The sequence below is a fragment of the Halichoerus grypus genome, chromosome 3 (assembly GCF_964656455.1).
Source record: "Halichoerus grypus chromosome 3, mHalGry1.hap1.1, whole genome shotgun sequence".
Classification (NCBI taxonomy): Eukaryota; Metazoa; Chordata; class Mammalia; order Carnivora; family Phocidae; genus Halichoerus; species Halichoerus grypus.
The window spans coordinates 193,199,948-193,219,716 of NC_135714.1; the positions used below are offsets into that span (position 1 = coordinate 193,199,948).

The 19,769-nt window shown below is 47.4% G+C and overlaps 1 protein-coding gene across 5 annotated transcripts in view; it reads left to right on the plus strand.

Annotated features, from left to right (window-relative positions):
- IRF2 (interferon regulatory factor 2) overlaps positions 1-18,402 on the plus strand; it is an 80,783-nt gene extending 62,381 nt beyond the window's left edge. For 4 of the 5 annotated variants that reach the window (XM_036071342.2, XM_036071345.2, XM_036071343.2 and 1 more), the window contains exons 7-9: positions 8,367-8,531; positions 15,720-15,766; positions 17,050-18,402. In XM_036071342.2, coding sequence (XP_035927235.1) covers positions 8,367-8,531; positions 15,720-15,766; positions 17,050-17,358 — 521 coding nt within the window. In that variant the 3' untranslated portion in view covers positions 17,359-18,402. The remainder of the gene's footprint in view (positions 1-8,366; positions 8,532-15,719; positions 15,767-17,049) is intronic. The other variant, XM_036071341.2, reaches the window with a different exon arrangement.
- Positions 18,403-19,769: the final 1,367 nt, after the last annotated feature.

The window sequence follows — 19,769 nt, forward strand, 5'->3', positions numbered from 1 at the left end:
GGTTTACTTTTATCCTTGCCAAGGATGATTACAGCAGGAACACGTACACACAGGCACACACTTGTGGCTGTCAGCGGGCTGGCCGCTGGCCTTGCCGTCGTCTTGTCCCTAACAGCTCAAGGCACTTTCCGATTTAGCCAGTTGTACTGAGACCCCCAAAAAGGAGCGCGGTGTCTCAGCACTTAAGATGTGTCTTCGAATGTTCTGTCTCTCCTGGATGATTAAATGGCCCAGGTGAGCACGCCCAAAGACCTAACCTGGCTTTGCTTTGAAGGTTGGCAGAAAAAAAAGAAAACTCCTTATTTTTATTTTTACTTTTCTTTAGCATTGAATTCTTTTTTGCGTATGGTGACTTCTGTTTTGAGGAAGCGGAAGACGCCAGCGACATGTTGAATTGTTCTGACAATAGCCTGTTGGCGTCTTGCCCAGGTTAGCATGCTTTTGCTGAGCTGAATTGAAACCATCTCCAGGCCAGTGTAGAAAGTTTGCAGGTGTGGACGCTCTGTCTGACTTGCCTAGGCAGTGCTTTATGACCCCATTGTGTTTCTCGATAAAAGGTAACCCCACCCTTCAAGAAAGCAAAGATTGCTGTGAACAGGGAGGCTATTCATCATTCCCAAGTCAAGCAAGCAATCCTTAGTGACTAGACATATAGCCATTAGGAAATAACGCAATTTGGATTTTGTCTGCCCACAATGCACCTTATAGGATGTACTTTTTTTTTTTTTGGTAATGACTTCCAAATTTGACTGACTTGAAAAGTAAAGCTTGAGTAGCTCTTTTGGACAAGCTTAGAAACTCAGGTATCACCAGGGAGGACTTGCAGTTGCAAAAAGAACAGATTCACAATGTAGAGACCACCTTCGGGTCACCACAAGGGCCTCGTGGTAATGACTCAAGGTTGCCTCTGACCCCAGAATTCATAATGATTTGCGGATGGCCAGAAGCGATGCTAGGCTGTAGGACTGTGTCTTCATCTTTTTCCAGCCCCTTTGTTCACTCTTCTTTTTTGCTCTTTTTCCTGGTGCTTAAGATGTAAAAAAAAAAAAAAAAAAAATCCCTCTACAAGATAAATAATAGCTTGAGGTGGATCTTTACATGGAAGGCCCGCCCTCGTTAGGGGGAGGGAGTGAAGGTCTTCCATGCTCCTTCTCCGTGGGCTGTACGCCATGCCTCGTGCCTTCTTCAGGGAGGGCTGAGCTCTTCGCCTGTCCAGAGACAAAGCATCCAATTTTACCAGAACTCCTAGAAAACTCTGAGCAATATGAAACTCCATGTGAGATGTGAAACCCAAATGTCACAATATACCCAGACCTAGAACCGAGAGTGCACCTTATTTTTCTTCAGGGGACCGGACCTGGGGAAGCCTGGTCACAGAGGTGAGACTGCATGGGATTCTCTCAGTTGCCATGTGCCAACACGAGCCTTGGTAGTAGTTTGGCTATTGCCTTTCAACCTTGAGAAGTTTTTATTTGCCCAAGAAGCCTGCCATCTTTTTTTATGAGGCTATATATTTCTCACCCTCCCCTCTCTCTTGCCACCACCTCATTTATAATTAACCATCAGCTCCTTCTGTCTCCCCTCGTATTTCTCAAATCCAGCCCCTTCTTTCTCTTTTTGATATTACTCCCAGTCACCTTCACTCTTGCCAGGGCTCTCCTTCCATTCTGCCCCCTCCCCATTCATTCTCCACATGGAGGGATTTTTTTTTTTTAATTTTTAATTTTTTAAATTTTTTTAAAGATTTTATTTATTTATTTGAGAGAGAGAGAGAGCACAAGCAGTGGGAGGGGCAAAAAGAGGGAGAGGCAGACTCCCTGATGAGTAGGGAGCCCAACGTGGGGCTTGATCCCAGGACCCTGGGATCATGACCTGAGCTGAAGGCAGACGCTTAACGACTGAGCCACCCAGGCGCCCCGGGATTTTTTTTTTTTAAGTGCCAGTCTCACCATCATGTCACCATTGCCCCTAGATCAAAGATCCGAGTCTCTCTCGTGTCCCAAGAGTCCTGCTACCTGGTCCCTGCCGACCTCTTTTATATTTGTTTTTGAACTTGAATTATTCTGAACATTTTGACTTCTATGGGCCTATCCTTCCAGAAAGCAAAGTGGGCTGTGCATGTTGCCCTTGTGGAGCGGCCGTGAGGGCTCGTCCTCAGCACAGAGAGACATGGACATTTGGTAGCTCTGCTGGGAAGTGTAAGCTGCCACCCCAAGAAGTCTCACCCACATCTCTGCTCCCAGACCATCGACCCTTGAGATGTATTGATTAACTGGACCGAGATTTTATTGGGACAGATAATTTGCTCCCCATTACGGTAGCACATGGCACTGTCCCAGTCACACTCTTGCTTGGCCCTGACCTACAGCAACCTGTCAAGGTGGGCACAGGCTGCAGCTGGGGCAATCTGGCCCATGCAAGGACACAAGTCCATTCTCTGAAATCATGAACCCCACGGTGACCGTCTTTTGCCGTCTTTCCCACCATGGCTCTTGGGCATCTCACCCAAATCATGGCTGCATTTGATTTAAAAACAAATAAATAAAAAGCACACAGATTAGAAGTTAAAAGACATAGGTTCTAGACCTACTTCTGCAGTTTTTTTTACTTACCACATGACCTTGGGCAAACTCCCTAGCCTCTCTGAGACTCGATTTCCTGAAATATAAAATGGAAATAATAATAATACTGATCCTGCCTACCTCCCAGGGTTGTTGGGAGCACAAAATGAGCATAATAGAAAAATCACTGTGTAGTTAGAGGGTGGTAAAATAATATTATGATTATGATATTATCAAAATCATATTAAAATGTATTTGAGTAGGGAAGGTAGCCTCCATCTGGGCTGCATCGTCAGTGCTAATATTAACAATTTCAATTCTCGAACTTTTGGATAGGATCAAGAAGAAACTTCTCTCCCTAGTACTGTGGATAGCCTGATTTTCTATGCCCGCTGATAAGCTTTATGCTCAACCCTACAGCCACCTGGGTGACCTTGGCAGTCTATCTGGCCTCTCTGGGTTTCCAGCATCCTTTAGCTATAAAGTGGTAGGACCACCCCACTCCCCTTCCAGAGCCCCTTGTTTTCATTTCTAATAGTCTCTGCTCTTAAGAGCTTTCTGGGAAGCATGGGGGCAACTGCTTTCTCAGGTGGAGGCCTACATTAAGTCAGCAATTGTTAATAAAGTTAGAATGACCTTTTAAGGAACCAAACTGGTTCATCAGTAAGCAGCCATGAATAATATTGTTGCAATTCTTAGCAGCTAGGTCTAGATAAAATTACATTCCTGTGGGTGACTCTTTTCCTGATGGGCTGACCTGATGTGCTGGAGAAGCTTAGTGGATTCCTAGCTCCTCTAACCATTGGAGAATTTCCTTGGCACCCAATATAGAGCTGCTGAAAAGCAGTTTCACTACTGGTTATGAGCCCAGAGTCTCAGTAAGGTGAGATTCCTAAGTTTTTATCCTCAGATGGGCTTAGAAAGCCAGGAGCAGCCCAGTGGGAACTTGATGAGCTCTTTCGGTTGGGGAGACCTCCCTGCAGAGTATTTGCGTTGAGCCTCGGGGTCAGGGAGAGTGGAATTTGATTCCTGGTTCTGCCACTTACTGGCAGTCTGACCTTGAATTAATATTTAACTCTCCACGATGCCTTTCCTCATGTCTAGAATGGGGACGATAATTGTACCTTCCTCATGGCGTCGTGGAGTCTTCCAGGTGGGAGGTCAGGGCTGAGTGCGAAAGGCAAAGGTAAGTGCTCAGGAAGTGTTTGGTTTTGTTAGTATTATTTATCAGTCAGGGTACTCGGGTGCCCCACACGGTGGCAATTTTTTTTTTTAAGATTTTTTTTTTTTTTTAAAGATTTTATTTATTTATTTGAGACAGAGAGAATGAGAGAGAGAGAGCACATGAGGGGGGGAGGGTCAGAGGGAGAAGCAGGCTCCTTGCTGAGCAGGGAGCCCGATGCGGGACTCGATCCAGGGACTCCAGGATCATGACCTGAGCTGAAGGCAGTCGCTTAACCAACTGAGCCACCCAGGCGCCCTTTTTTTAAGATTCTATTTATTTATTTGAGAAGGAGGGAGAGAGAAAGACAGCACAAGCAGGGGGGCGGCAGGCAGCGGCAGAGGGAGAAGCAGACTCCCCGCCGAGCAGGGAGCCCGATGCGGGGCTCGATCCCAGGACTCCGAGATCATGACCTGAGCCGAAGGCAGACGCTTAACCAACTGAGCCCCCCGGGCACCCCGCGTGGTATCACTTCTGACTTGATTTGCTGTAGCAAGTTGCTAACAGTTGGCTAGGTGAGTGTCTTTTTGACTGTCAGGAGTCAGTGTTACTGTCCATGTTGTCACTTGGGACAAAGGCTGGTGGTTCAGGGAACTCATGAGTGAGAGAGAGATCGGTCAGTTGATTGGGGCTAATGCCTAAAGTGCATCCAGAGAGCATCTCAGACGTTGGGAATTCCTTGCTTCTCCTTTGGGCTTGCAGCTTGTGAGTTGGGCCCCCAGTGATGTTCAGATGTTAAGTGAAATAGTGTAAAATGAACCCCTTTTGGTGTACAGTTCTGTGAGTTTTGACAGAAGCGTGTGCAACCACCACTATATTCAAGACCCAGGACATTTTATCAACCCCAAACATTTCCCCCCTTTACCCCCAGCTTCGGGCAGCTACGGCCCCCTCTTTCTCCATCACTTCATCTAGGTTCTGAAAAGCCCCCTTGCCAGAAGTCTTGAAATTTGCTAGGAAGCATTCACTGTCACACACAGTGTTTCCAAGTGGTCGTGATCTCCTGCGGGACTCTGGCTGTGGTCGGTGGGCCTCGGTCTGTCCACTCGGTTTGTTTAGCAGAGCTTCATGGAGCTGCCCGCGGGCGTAAGCCATGAGCCTGTGCTGGGATTTGGTACAGGAGGTTCTAATCCCAGTTCTCAACTCAGGAGCCACCACTTGGTTGGGACAGGAGGCACACAAATCAAAAGTTAAAGGGAGATATATAGAATTAACTTGCGGTATGAGGCAGAAAGTCAGGAAGTGGAACAAGGTTGTGTCACGTTGTAGTTTCAGCCGAGCAGTGGGGACAGTGAGGGGGAGACGCTCTGGAAGGAGAGGACCGTCTGTTCTGGGGTGGCCAGGAGAAGGCTCAGAAAGACAGAGGCATTCTGAATACTGCCTCTTGCTCACCCTCCCCTTCCAACCCATGTGTTACTGCCTCAATGAAGCCTTTGATTCCTCGGACTGGAAAAAAATACTCCACTTTCTCAACTCTTTTCATGTGGCCTCTCCCCGGCCCCCTTCCCTTCTTTTTCTTTTCACAACTGTCCTAAACTTAACCTCTAGAGCATCCTGTGCTGGCCCGGAGCCCTCCCAGAGTTCTCACAAACCAGGCCCTTGACTGGATTGATCGTGCTCTGCCCCTCCTCGTGCTTGACAACAACGTCTCTTACAAAGTAGGTGCTCAGTAAATCTTCCGTGCGTTGAATGACCGACTGAGCTGGGCGTTGTGGGGGAAAAGCAGCGAGGGGGAGAATTCCTGGTCAGAGCAAGGGGCTGTTGGGACAGGAAGACACTTGAGCTGCTGCCATCGTGTGTGCTCCCAGCTCACTTGCTGTCTACTTGGAACGACAGGGCAAGAGAGAATTGAACTTTGGAGTACTGGAAGTTAGAGTGGCTTTGATTTAAATCGAATTTATAGAAGACCTTAACTGCCTTAGTGGGCAGGGAGGGTATCGCTTACAGCCAGCCCCTCCTCAGACACACGCATATGCATGTGCGCGCGCGCCCCGTTTGGTTTCTATCTGCCAACGGCTTTTAGGATTTGGGAAATCTTGTTTTCCTGCCATTTTATCTTCCGTGGGAGAAGAGGCAGAAGAGACTTGAGAGAGGTCAGTGTCGGCGCTCAGTCTGTGTCTGGTGAAAGGCATAATTGATGCTCTTCATGCTCAAATAGGATAGTCCAAAGGATAAAATAAGAATTTGGGAGTCTGCCTGCCATATATAGCCTGCCTTCCTCTTCTTTAATTTTATCCCCTCCAGGAGAACCTAAACAACATTCCGTTTCCCTTCCTCTCTGAATGCTGTGGCTTTCTGGATGGTTATCACATCCCCACATCTCCTTCCCCCAGCCTCTTGGGTGCCTTCCCTCTCTTCATTCCAGAACTCGAGAATTCTCACTCCCCTCTCAAGCCTTCTCTGAATAGAATCAGGTCATGTTTTCTCTACCTCGTGCTTGTCATTTCATCTCTCTCCAAAAAGTAATTAAAACAGGAACTCATTTATAAACAAAAATACTGGAGCAATTAAAATGCCGAACAGTTAAGACAAGAACTTGCCCATGGTGGCAAACTTCTCAAGAAGATCGGGACGCGATGGCCTTTTTGCCTAAACTGATGGTCGAGAAAATGTGAGAGATGGGGAGCCCTGCACAGAACCTGAACTGTGTGACTTTGGGGAAATTAATCTACCTCTCTGTGCCTGCACTTCTTAATTGATAAAAGGATTAGGATGGCTTGCCTGTCATTCTCCTGGGCGGAAATGTTAAAGTAACATACACAGGCATGAGTAAAACGTTGATTATGGTGGCAAAATATTTTGAGGCCCTTGGGAAAACATTGTTATTCCTTTGTTGTTTCCATTTCTTTATCGATGCCAGTTTTCAGGGATATTTCAGTCAATTGCCAACAGAAGTCTAAGGTCAGTTCTGTTTAAAAGTAGGGGAGGGCATTAGGAGCATTCAGATTAAAACCACAATGAGATACCAGTACACGCCTTTCTGAGTGGCTGAAGTAGGAAAATAGCGACAACACCAAAAGCTGGTGAGAATGTGCCTGAATTAGGTCGTCCATACATTGCTGGGAATGTGAAACAGTATAGCCATGCCAAGCGATAGTTCGGCAGTTTCTTGTAAAATGGAACATGAAGTTACCATGTGATCCAGCAATTGCACTCTTGGGCGTTTATCCCAGGGAAACGGAAACTTGCATTCATACAAAACCTGTACCCAACTCTTCTTGGCAGCCTTGTTTGTAACAGCCAAAGAACAGAAACAACCCAGAAGTCCTTCAGTGGATGAATAGTTAAACAGACTGTGGTATACCCACACCAGGGAGTATTACTCAGCAGTGGAAAGGAACCAGCCATGGACATATACCACACAGCAGCGTGGACGAATCTCCAGGGAATTATGCTGAGTGAAAAAAGTTCCCCTCACAAGGTTACTGTGTGAGCTCGTTCATGAAACATCCTTGAAAGGACAAAAATTACGGAACTGGGGAACAGAGGAGTGGATGTCAGGGGTTAGAAATGGTGGGGAGGGGAGGCTAACGGGAGGTGGGTATAGGAGGTGCTTGTGATGATGGACCTGTTTTGTATTTTGACTATGCTAGTGAACACATGACATGACATATGGTGAACACATGACATGACATATGGTGAACACATGAGATGAACACATGAGATGACATACAGTTGCATAAAACTAATGCCACACACATATACACGCACACAGAGGAGGACAAGTGAGACTGGGAAGATCAACAAGAAGTGTGGAATGTTATCAGGGTCAGTATCCTGATAGCGTGCTGGAGTTTTCCAAGATGTTTCCATTGGGGGAAACTGGGTAAAGGGCACCCGGGATCTGTGTCTATTATTTCTTCCAACTGTATGTGAATCTACAACGAACTAGAACTAAAAAGTTTAATTAACAAAAAGTTGAGGCAGGATTCAGAACCAGGGTGGTGGGAATTCATCTTCTCGGTGTCCTGGGGAGCTGGTGTGGCAAATCTGTGCGAGGCTTGGGAAAGCATTCTGTCCCGTTGTTCTGATATTTCCTCCCGTGGTCACGTTGCCTGGAGGGTAGGAAAGGGCTGGGAGCATGAACAGAGCCCCCAGAGCTGGAAATGATACAATGGAGTGGATTTTGGTGGTCCTTTCCCCTTAGTAAGATTTGATTATGTCTCTCTGGACCCAGGACCTGGAAAACAGCACAGCAGCTTCCTTCAGCTCAAGAGCAGAGGACAGAAATGGGTCAAGTTCAAAGCACTGTCTGTGTGGCCCTGGGGCTAGCTCTGGATGCAGCCTCTGGTCCTGCAGGCTTGGCTATGAGTAGATTGAGTTTGGGACATTGCCACATGTAAGCACCATTGGCCAGCATGCTGGAAATAGCCTCGGGGGGCCAGGTTCCTGGCAAAGCTGCTTCTCTGGAGACATTAACCCAAAGCTAAGGCCATTCTTCAGTTTCACGGCCGATGACATGTGGTGACTGAGAATCTGATTCCTGACTCTTCAACTCTTTGGGGAAATGTTGTCTTTCTTGAGAGTGCATGCTAGAACGGTGAGTCACGCATCGGTGCATGATGGCTGTCTTGTCTTTGAAGTTGTAGGACAGTCCCATCTGGACAGCAACATCGAGGATCAAGAGATTGTCACTAACCCTCCGGACATCTGCCAAGTTGTAGAGGTGACCACTGAGAGTGACGAACAGCCGGTCAGCATGAGTGAGCTCTACCCTCTGCAGATTTCCCCCGTGTCTTCCTATGCAGGTAAGAGGGTAGGTGGGAACCTTTGGAGCTGAGCAAGGATGGGGGGGGCAGTCCCTCAGTGTGGGGCCACCTGCTTCACTGCACAGCAAAGAGCCTCTCCTCCGTCCTAGGAATTATTCTTGCTTTATTTTCCCCACGGACATCTTCTTGGGTACTTGTGTTCTCAGAAGACATGGCCACAGCATTTCTTGACTTGATCACCCATAACGTTTTCGTGCATGACTAACAATATTTCTTTGGAGAAGTAGTTCATCGAAGTCTATTTTCGTGCATGACTAACAATATTTCTTTGGAGAAGTAGTTCATCGAAGTCTATTTTATTTGCATAAGTTATCAGAAATCCGGAAGGGTGCTTTCAATGGAATCTGAGTTTGACCAAGCTGGATGGAACCTCGAAGACCATTCCTTCCAGCTCCTTCAGAATTTTTGGAAGTGAAGGCACATGTCCTAGGTCACATGGCCAGTGAGTGTTTGGGTCACGACTTCAACTCAGCGTTGAGACCCGGAGCCTCATTCCAACCCACCATGTTTACTTGTTTCCACTTATTTTCCCCGTCTCTTTCAATTCAGTGCAGCTTCTCATCAGGCCAGGTGCCTGAGCCCGGATATGATTCCCTAGGGAAGGACCACGTAACGACCCAGGAATTGACCCAGACAGTCCTAGGATTAGAACAGATTTGCGTGGTTCTTCCATCTTTACAGCACAAAGTGGGCGCTCCCTTGTCTACCATCATTTTATCGTCTTATGCTCTCCCATGATCTCTGCTTAATTTTCAGGGGACTCATTTATAATTAGAAATATAAATTCTGAGTCAATGTTATTGCTTGCAGACATTAAAAATAGAAAGCAGAGGCCCTATCCCGAGGAGCTACCGTCAGCTCTAATACCCGTTCAGGAATCTTTCTAGTGTCCTTGATGTGCCCCCAGTGTCCTCCAGTTAGGGGGCCGCCCCAGTGGCTGGCACACAGTCAGAATTAGAATTAGTTGGTTCAAAGGACAGGTTCTTTGTGAACTGTCAGCCACGGACCTAACCTTCTATTTTCTGGACACCAGCTTTCTATATTTTTAGCTTATGTTTTCAAATTGTGGTGAAATGGACATAGCCCAGAATTGGCCATTTTTGCTATTTTTAAGTGCACATTTTGGCAGCAGTGAGTGCATTCGCCTTGTTAGGCAGCCGTCACCACCATCCGGCTCCAGAACTTTCTCATCTTGCAAAACTAAAACTCTGTCCTCGAGAAACACCAATTCCCCTCCCCCTCCTACCCCCAGCCCCTGGCAACCGACCCGCTCTTTCTACCTCCGTGAATTTGGCTGCTCTAGGTAACTCACGGGAGTGGAATCGTACCGTGCTTGTCCTTTTGTGATGGGCTGATTTCACCTAAGGTCCTCGAGATCCTGACTTTCTTCTATGCCAGGAACGTAGAAGGAACGTGAGAGTGAACCTTGGCTACAAGAAGCTTGCAATCAGTCAAAGAGGCTAAGCTGCTCATGGGTTGTTTTGTCATCATGTTTTGAGCCCCTACCTGTGCGAGATCCTTGGTGGTCTTTGCCAGGCCCCAGTGATAATAATTAATATTTGCTGCATGTTTGTGGTGCCCTGGGAACTGTGCTCCATGCTTGGAAGCAGCTGACTTGCTTCATCATCAGGAGAATCGCCCTGTCAGCCTGGGTATCATTGTTATTCCCTCTTTAAAAATTAGGAACCTAAGGCCAGTGTGGGTAAGGCAGTGTGTCTGGGGAAGAACAGTGGTTCCACCTTCGTGTCGCTGGTTCCAGCAGCCCGGGCTCAACCCTTCCCCAGTAACGCTGCCCTGGACACATGCACAGGGCTCTGGGGTGCAGAACGCACCCACATCCCTGACCTCCAGGACCCACCAAAGGAGGCAGAGCAGCGTGTTTATGCCTTAATTTTACAGTTGAGATAACACCAGGCTACTTTGCATATATTTACACAGCTATGGCTGAAAACGTGTGACTTTCTTCTACATCGTGCTGCTGCATATGCTGTTTTAATTTTTTTAAGGCTTGGAGCCTCAGAATAAACTTCTCTGTTTATCTCTTGAAGCCTTTCTGAAGCCTTCTCGAGGCTTCCACAAAGATGTCGTCGCTGTTCTGCCCTCGGTGGCATCTTGCCTTGGCAGAAGAATCCCAAGAACAGCTGATCCATGCAGAGAGAGACGAAAATTTCATTACCCTTTTCAGGACATTTGCATAGATTTGCAAAGAAGGATCGCAGTGCCAGGCTGACGGGCAGGGGGACTGTGGTTGGAGGCTGGTTCTTCAGTCTGGCCTTTGGTTCTCTCCCTTGTTTTCATTGTCTGAATTCTCCAGAACCGTTTGGAGGGAGGCTCATTGGCTGGAGCCAAGACGTTTCATCACTGCCAATTTTCCAGAGCTTACAGACCCGAAATTTACCTGTTAGGGACCGTGGCTGGTTGAGGTCTTTCAGTCAAGGAATTTTATAGCATTCTGCTGGGAAAGGCAGCTTTTGAGTTCATTACCCTTCTTACTTTATGTTCCCCAATAGAATAAGCTGCTTGTCTGGTTTCGTTTTTCTTTTTTTTTTTTTGTGATCAGGTTCCTTTGTTTGGGCTGAAATTCAATTGAATTTCAACTTCCTCTCACCATTTCATTCACTTGCTTAGGAAACTGGTATTTGGAGGTTGTTGTTTGTGATTTTTTTTTTTTACCCTTACTGATCATTGAAGTATAACCACAGTCCGTTTTGCAAGTCCATCTTCTCTGTGGTCTAAATCATTTTGTGGTGAGCAAGAAAAGAGGAGGTTTCCTTGAGTGGATGTACTTGCATGGGATGTTTTAAGACAATATAAATTTCTTGTTGGATTCTTAGAACTTTCATCATGCAGAGAGATATCCCAGAGCCGAACCTTGGGAAACTCCGGAGGACAGGCATTTTATATTTAAAGGTCTTCTGTATGGTGGCCTCTTGCCTGATATAGGTATGGCACCAAGATTTTACTAAGTTATTGAGGATTTAGTAAAAGAAAGCCATGGTAGGATTTTGTGGAGGATTGGACGAGAGGATGGAGAAGAGTGTAATAGAAAGGATTAATTGGTTATAACCGAGAGAATGGAGATTGTCAGCATCTGACCAGCAACTGGCAATAAAGACTTTGGGTCCTCATGGAAACCATAGCAGGCTTGCATTTTGTTGGGTGTGGCATTTTGTTGGGTGCTTTGAAATGAAGAAGACTCTGATTTGAACCTTTTGATTGAGCTTTCTAGTGAGTTGAGGAAAGGATCGAGAGAAAGAAATCTTTGTCAATCTTATTAGTAAAACTTGTTGAACAAGAGTCTTCCAGAAAACGTACCAGGATGTCAGAATGCAAAAAAAAAAAGACTTTCACATTACGCCTCCTGTCTCCCTCCCCAGAATGTTCCCGGGGTGGTTGGACAATAAAAACTGGGCTGAAGTGGCGTGTGAAGCTAAGACTAGTGTCTCCTCTGGAAGAAGAATCTTTGAGATCAGCCCGTCCCAGGGTTGATCCCCATTCCTCCCACCAGTCACTTTCAGGGAAACTGGGACCACAGTGTTGAAATGAGCTACTCATGTACCTGTAATGCCCTGCAAATACTTTCCACTTAGTCACGCCACGCTAGTGAAGCAACTCCGATTTTTTTTTTATTCCACTGTATTCACCACCAATAAAAAAACAAATCTAAATTCTTCAAAAGGGAAAATGAAAGAAGAGTGCAGGCTGATACTCGGCAGTGGCCTTGATCTGAATGCAGCAGCTGCCATGAACTCATTTGTGATAATAGGAAGGGATCTTGAGAATGGCAACAGTGAAGGAAAACCAAGGAAACAGAGGAAGATGGGCCTGTGTGCACCCAACAAACCAGTGATGTCGGGGTAGCTGAGAGAGCCAAGCTTACTCCGGAGAGAAGGGTCTCGGGTCCTCTGGCTGGAGCTTGAGGCATCTCGTGCTCCTAGGTGAAAGGGACTCAGGGCCATTCTTTTAAGCAATAAAAACTAGAAATTTGCTTGCTTGCTAATCAGCTTGTTAATACGGAGATCCTTTAGAGTGACTCCAGAAGCAGGTGATCTTAATTTAGAAGCCACTCTCTCGACGAACATTTGCGTTAGCTGAAAATGTCAGTTCAGAACATGTATGTCTTCTCTTGTCTCAGACTGGTTCCCTGAAGCTTTGAAAACTGGGTCCTCAGGACGCCTGGGTGGCTCAGTCGTTAAGCGTCTGCCTTCGGCTCAGGTCATGATCCCAGGGTCCTGGGATCGAGCCCCGCATCGAGCTCCCTGCTCCGCAGGAAGCCTGCTTCTCCCTCTCCCACTCCCCCTGCTTGTGTTCCCTCTCTCGCTGTGTCTCTCTCTGTCAAATAAATAAATAAAATCCTTAAAAAAACAAAACAAAACAAAAAAAAACTGGGTCCTCGAGGGCAGTGAATATTCTGGTCACGTTCACAGTCTGCGAGGTCTTACCAAGGAGTCTGCCCAGGGTCTGCCTTCCACCCCCTCCCACAGCTGGGGTTGGGGCAGGATCCCAGAACCTTGGTGTTAACTGCTCATTTCCATGGATTTCCAGCTGCGCCCCCCCCGCCCCCGCCCTGCCCCACATGCCTCTGGCGTGTATTTGTTTCTGTTTGAAGAGGAAAAGGAACAGAAGATGATGGTATTGATGGAAGGTAATTAGGAGCAAAGAGGGTCTAGACGCGTATGAGAGGAAGAGGAACCCTGGCTTCAGAGCCCAGAGAGAAAGCTAAGCATAAAAATGGAAAGGGGATCTTGAAATTTCAGCCTGAGCTGCAGGAGCTCTCCCTGCGGGGAAGCAGCGCCCGGAGCCCGGAGTCAGATGTGCAGTTGTGTTTTCTCTCCTCTGTGCTGACTCAGGCCACAGCTTTGGCAGGTTTCTCAACATCTCTGTTCCTCATTCTTCTTGGGAGGGGCCATACCGATCCCTGCCTCCCTGGGATACCGCGCCAGCACGAGGGTTCTGCGAGCAGGCTTTTTAACTTGTTTTGCTCGTGGCGGCTGTGGCCCATGGGCCTCCTGAGCTAGGTCGTCGTCAGCCCAGGCGAAGCCTTCTTCGGATGGCCGTTGCTCACTCCTGGGGATGCTGTGGGGAAGTCTGCTGGGTCTGAGGAGAGGAGAGGCCAGGCTCGTGCTCTGGTTGCTCCCGGGCAGCCCCCCTGGGCGGGGGGGAGGGGAGACATCCCTGGAGAAAGGCTCCGGGGCGGGCCCAGGGTGGTCAGCATTCTCGCTTTCGTCGTTGGAGGGATGAACCTGTGGCTCAGTTTATCCATTTGTTCTTTAACCTTTAAGTCATAGAGATTCTGCTCTGGGGGCTCCGGCTCCGCATGGTCGAAAGGGCTCCGTCTGGGCTGGAGGCCTCGGGTCCCAGCTGTGCCACCAGCCAGATGTGAGCCTGGAGGTCAGCCACTCCGTAGGTTTGGGGCGGAAAGAGGTAGAAGGTGCCAGAGCACCTGAGCTCTTCTGCATAAAGGGGGCGATGGGAGCTGCTTCCCACTGAAGATTTCTGCGGGGGCTAAACAAGGCCTGCGTGCCCAGGTGCCGGCTCTCTATAAACGTTCCCCATGATGCTCTCTCTAGGCCTTGTCTGTAGAGGAAGGACCCGGACTCAGGGATCTCTAAGGCTCAGTGTATTTCTCTGCCCTCTGTGCTTTCATTTCTCAATGCTATAGACACTGAAGAGCTGCACACCATCAATTTTTATTTAAAAAAGATGAAAAATATTTCACTTAAAAAAATCTTGTATTATACGTACAGGTGATGTGTGATTGCTAGCTATTGACTTAGACTCTGTTAATCTAGCCTGTTGTGCAAATCCACTGTTGAGCAAGGCCGATGAGCTCAGGACAAAGGTGTGCTATCATTTATTGAGTGTACGCTGTGGGCCAGGCCCTGTGCTAGGCCTTTTCCCACACATCCTCTCACTGATTCATCACTTAATCCTCTTGGGAAGATGTCAATACTCCCGTCTTACAGATGAGGAAACTACACTCTGTGAAGTTAGGGAACCTGCTCTGTGTCTCGAAGCTGGCAGACTGAGTCAGGATGGTAAGCGAATTAGTTGTCTATTGCTGCATCACAACATAACCACAAACCTTAGTAGTTTAAGACAACACACATTTGTTATCCCCTCCTCGCCCAAGTTTCTGAGGGTCAGGAGTGCAGGCATGGCTTAGTTGCGTTCTCTGCTCAGCATATTGCCTTCACAGACCTGTGGTCAAGGTATGGTCCAGGGCTGCTAGCTCGTCTGAGGGCGGGATGTCGGGGAGGAGGTCCAGTCTAAGTTCACAGGATTTGGGGTGGAATGTAGTTGTTTGCGGGTTGTCAGACTGAGAGCCTCAGTTTCTTGCTGGCTGTTGGCCAGAAGCAGCTCTTAGTTTTTTTGTCATGCAAATCTTCCCAACATGGCTCCTTGTTTCCTCAAAGCCAGCAAGGGAGAAAGTCTCCTCACGAGACAGGATTCGATCTTACTTGACATAGTCACGTACATCCCATCGCTCACGGTGTTCTGTTGCTTCAAATCAAGTCGCAGGTCCCAGCTACATTGCAGAGGAGGGAGTCCCAACCAGCAAGTAAACACCAGGAGATGAGGATCATGGGAGCCACCCTAGAATCTGTCCACCACAGTAACCCGGGTGGAAGATGCAACTTTATAAACCCAAGATATAAGTATGAAAGGGATATGAGGTAAAGGAGGGATCCGAGTAGGTGGGGGTGATCCAGGAAGGCTCTGAGTTGGGACTGAAATGAACTAATCGACAGGGATTGGAAGAAAGCACGAGTGGGGTGTGTGGATAGAGCAGTCCTGAGGAAAGAGGGTGACGTGGGTGCAGGAGTGAGCAGAGGTCCCAGGGAGCAGAGAGCAGATTGGCACCGTGGGGCCAACACCCCACTCCTGGGAGGTAGCGGCCATGAGAAAACATAGCCTGCCCTTGGAGAGGGAGCTACCCCCCGACTCTTGGCTGAAGGGCCAAAATCAGAGAAATAAAATCCACTCTAGCATCTCCCAAGTACAAGTGTTTATTAAGCCTCACAACGAGGGTGACGATCATGAGTTCACTGACCCATTTCTCCTTTGAAAAAAAGAAATGCTGATATATTTTTTAAACACTGCCTGAGCCTCACCACAGTTGGAGCGGCAGGAATGATGGCCCTGTGTTTTTCTCTCTGTGAACAGAAAGCGAAACTACCGATAGTGTGCCCAGTGATGAAGAGAGCGTCGAGGTAAGCATGGCGGCCGCCACTCGGCTCCAACAGACGCTGTGGGAGAGCCTTCCCCACCAGCACTTCGGGTTCCTTGCTGCTAGTTACGTTTCTCCAAGCCTGATCAGAAGTTCTGCTGGAGGACTTTGTGTGTGTGTGTGTGTGTGTGTGTGTGTGTGATCCAATATACATAACATGAAAATTTACGGTACTTTTGGATTTTGAAGTATAGATTTAAGCTTTGGGAGCTGAATGCGAGGAAAGAGTAAGGTGTTCCCATTAGAAAAAGAGGCTCGGACGGCAGGAAATGGCGACCGAGGTGGAGGCCAGGAATTGTTGATATTCTCACCACTGCACACGTCCTAATCCACCAGCAGAAACAGAAGGGCCAAGTGGCCAAAAGCAGTGACCGGAAGTCACCGTCAGAAAGTGCTAAGCCAAAGAATCTCCACGGTTACCTGGAGTCCCCTCCCTCTGTGGTCCGGGCCCAGGGGCTAGGTGTGTGTTCAGTCTGCTCCAGGCTGGGCTCCCACAATGGCAGGAAATGGCTGTAACCTCCGGCTTTGTGTCTGTTTGAGAGAGAAAGAGAGAGCGACTGACTGACTAATGGTTGTTTCAGTTCGTGATTTCCCAGTGTACTAAACACTTCAAGTGGAGTCCAGGAACTCTGAAAAGACAGGAAGTGTAGATGCTCACAGACATTCCAACCCTGTTTCTTCAAGGTCAGAAATTCCATCGCCTTCTTTGAGTGAAGCCACCCCCGAGACCCCCTATTTGCTTGGCACGCTGGAGCGCTATGCTGTACCCGTTTGAAAGCAGTGGAAAGGCACTCGCCTTCTGGGTTCCTCACTTCCCTTTCTCTGAAAGCACAGATTGACTCAAAAGGCTGGATTGGGCCGTGAGTGAGGAAGCAAGACTCTATGACACACCAGCCGTGATGACCTAAAACCTACCTCATGATCAGGCTGGGGGGCCGGAGGAGAGGGGAACCAGAAACCAAGTTGCTGCCTTATTTTCCTGCCTTCATAGAATAGTTTTGGCTATTTTTCTGGGAGGTAGCAAATGGGAATTGATGAAAAGGGAAGAGAAACCGTTGCTTGGGATGTGAACAGCTGGGTGTGGATCTCAGTTGAGGGATGTCGAGTCGCTAATTCTATTCATTCCACGCCTCTTCAGCAACTCAGTTAACACACCAACGTGTGGGAATGGGGTGGAGGGGGAGGCATCTTTTTTTTTTTTTTTTTTTAAGCCATTCGATCGAAGGCAAAGAAAAAGATATATATCTTGATTCTTTTCTTTGAAAGGGACGACCACACTGGCGGAAGAGGAATATCGAAGGCAAACAGTACCTCAGCAACATGGGGACGCGAAGCACCTACCTGCTGCCCAGCATGGCGACCTTCGTTACTTCCAACAAACCTGACCTCCAGGTCACCATCAAAGAGGAGAGCTGTCCGGTGCCTTACAACAGCTCGTGGCCCACTTTACCAGACCTGCCCCTCCCTCCCTCCGTGACCCCAGCGCCCAGCAGCAGTCGGCCGGACCGGGAGACTCGGGCCAGCGTCATCAAGAAAACATCCGATATCACCCAGGCCCGTGTCAAGAGCTGTTAAGCCTTCGACTTCCCCTGGTGGTTGTTGGGATTTCTTGGCTTTGTTTTGTTGTTTGTTTGTATTTTATTTTTTCTCTCTGACACCTGTTTTAGACAAATCTAAGGGAAAAAGCCTTGACAATAGAACATTGATTGCTGTGTCCAACTCCAGTACTGGAGCTTCTTTTTAACTCAGGACTCCAGCCCATTGGTAGACGCGTATCTCTAGAGCCTGCTGGATCTCCCAGGGCTGCTCCCTCAAGTTCAAGGACGTCATAGGACCAACACTCACGCGGGCAGCGAGGTGCTGCATTGCCTGTGGTCAAGGCCAGCATGGTGGAGTGGATGCCTCAGAATGGATGAGAAAATGTGAACTAGCTGGAATTTTTTATTCTTGTGAATATGTACATAGGGCAGTACTAGCGACGTTGCAGTCTGCTTCTGCACCTTATCTTAAAGCACTTACAGATAGACCTTCTTCTTGTGATCTTGCTCTATTTCTCAGCACATTCAGCGCCCCCCACCAACCCCTTCGCGGCCCTTTGTCCCGCTTCCCGGCCCATCCCTTCCAGTTCCTTTCCTCCTTTTCCTCCCCGCAAAGGCTGTGTTCCACATCCCTGAGGAGAAGAAGAAAATGAACTTCTCCACAGATGTCCCATTTTTAAGACTGCTTTAAAAAAAAAAAAGAAAGAAAAAAGAAAATCTAATCTGCTGTGCTTGAATGCCACGCGGTACAAAGGAAAACTATCATGGAGATATGCAAATTCCCAGATTTGAAGACAAAAATATTCTAATTCTAACCAGAGCAAGCTTTTTTATTTTTTATACAGGGGAATATTTTATTCAAGGTAAAATTCTAAAGAAAATATAATTGTTTTTTATCTTTTCTACAGCAAATTTATAATTTTAAGATTCCTTTTCTTGTTTATCAGCAGTTGTTATTACATCCTTGTGGCACATTTTTTTTAATTTTGTAAAGGTGAAAAAGCTTTTATGAGCTCATGTAGCAATCAAATTATCCTGTGGATTGATAATAAATGAATATGATATATAGTTAAATTTTTAATGGGCATCATGCCTGACTTTGTCTGTGTTACTTGAGAGTACCACCATGGGACAGGGGCGGCAAAGTATCATTGCTTCTTGGGGATCAAAACTTTCTCCCATTTCAACCGCAAGAAACCCTGGAGGGGTCTTACTATGAAGATTGAATGGCCTCCTCTTTCGAGTGCTCACCCCGAGCCAGGTGCTCAGCTGCGCGTGTAAATGAGCTACCTTCTTGACAACTCGTCAAGGTTGTGTCCCGGATAGGGATTTAGCTCCATTTCACATGGAAGAAATGGAGGCTTCAAATGAAAATGTCTTTACTAAAGGTCACATGGGTAGTAAGAGTCAAGGGCACAAGTGAAGGCCAAGTCTGGTGTGATTGTGGAGGGAGTCCAAAGCCACCCCCCATCTCCTTCTCTACTGTGAGCACATTCCACCCACCTCTGTGCTTTTCCTGTTCTCGTCCATAGGCTTATACGTATGACTAAAATTTTGTATTTATGTCACATACCAGGCCCATGGGCAAGATGTTTTCAGTACTAGGAAATGCATGTTGGGCTCCTGGTCTACCTAAGTCTTCTATCCAGGACCTGGAGCCTTAGAGAAGCTGTCTTCAGCACTTAGGGCATGTCTTTTTGAATGACAGAACTCCAGACTCCTTCACCCATTTGTCATTTCAAGGTGTGTCCCTGACCTTGGAAAAGCCACTGCACTAACCTCTCATGCATCCATGATATCTATAAAATCAGAAAACCAAGACTTACCTGCCTATCTACTACCTCTGGGCGTTGTGGAGGAGATTGCTAAGTTAATATTTGAAAGGGTTCCTCCAATGAAAGGACAGCTATTTTTATGCTTTTCTCCATGTGTGGCTGCAGACATAATTAGTGGTCATAAAATTATCCAGCTCAGAACAGAAATTAACTGAAGCATTTTACTGGTTGATGTGTTGGGTTGAAATGCCACATCTTGATGGTTGACTGCTTCTGTGAGGAGCACTTTGTTGACTGTGTGTTTACTCAATTTCATGGGAAAGCCTCACTTTCTTAGTGAAAGAAGTCCTGAAGAGGAAGGAGATGCTCCCTCCCCCTAAGCACTATGCTCTTCAGTGGAGACCTACTCTTCTCCCGAGTCCTAAATAAATGAGTCCAGGTTTGTTGTGACTTCTAAGTTGTTTCATTTAATCATCCTGTTTTTAAATAAATTGAAAAAATAATGACAAAAAAATGGCCCTAAGTCACGTGGCCTGGCAGTCAGAGGGTTAAGGGTGGCTTCTGTCCCTGTCCCCCTCCGCTCTTCCTAAAGCAGAGGAGTCAGCTCACATCCTGCCCCTTTGCGCAGCTCTGCAGGTCCCAGACGCCATCCCTGTGCTTGCGTCCTCCACCT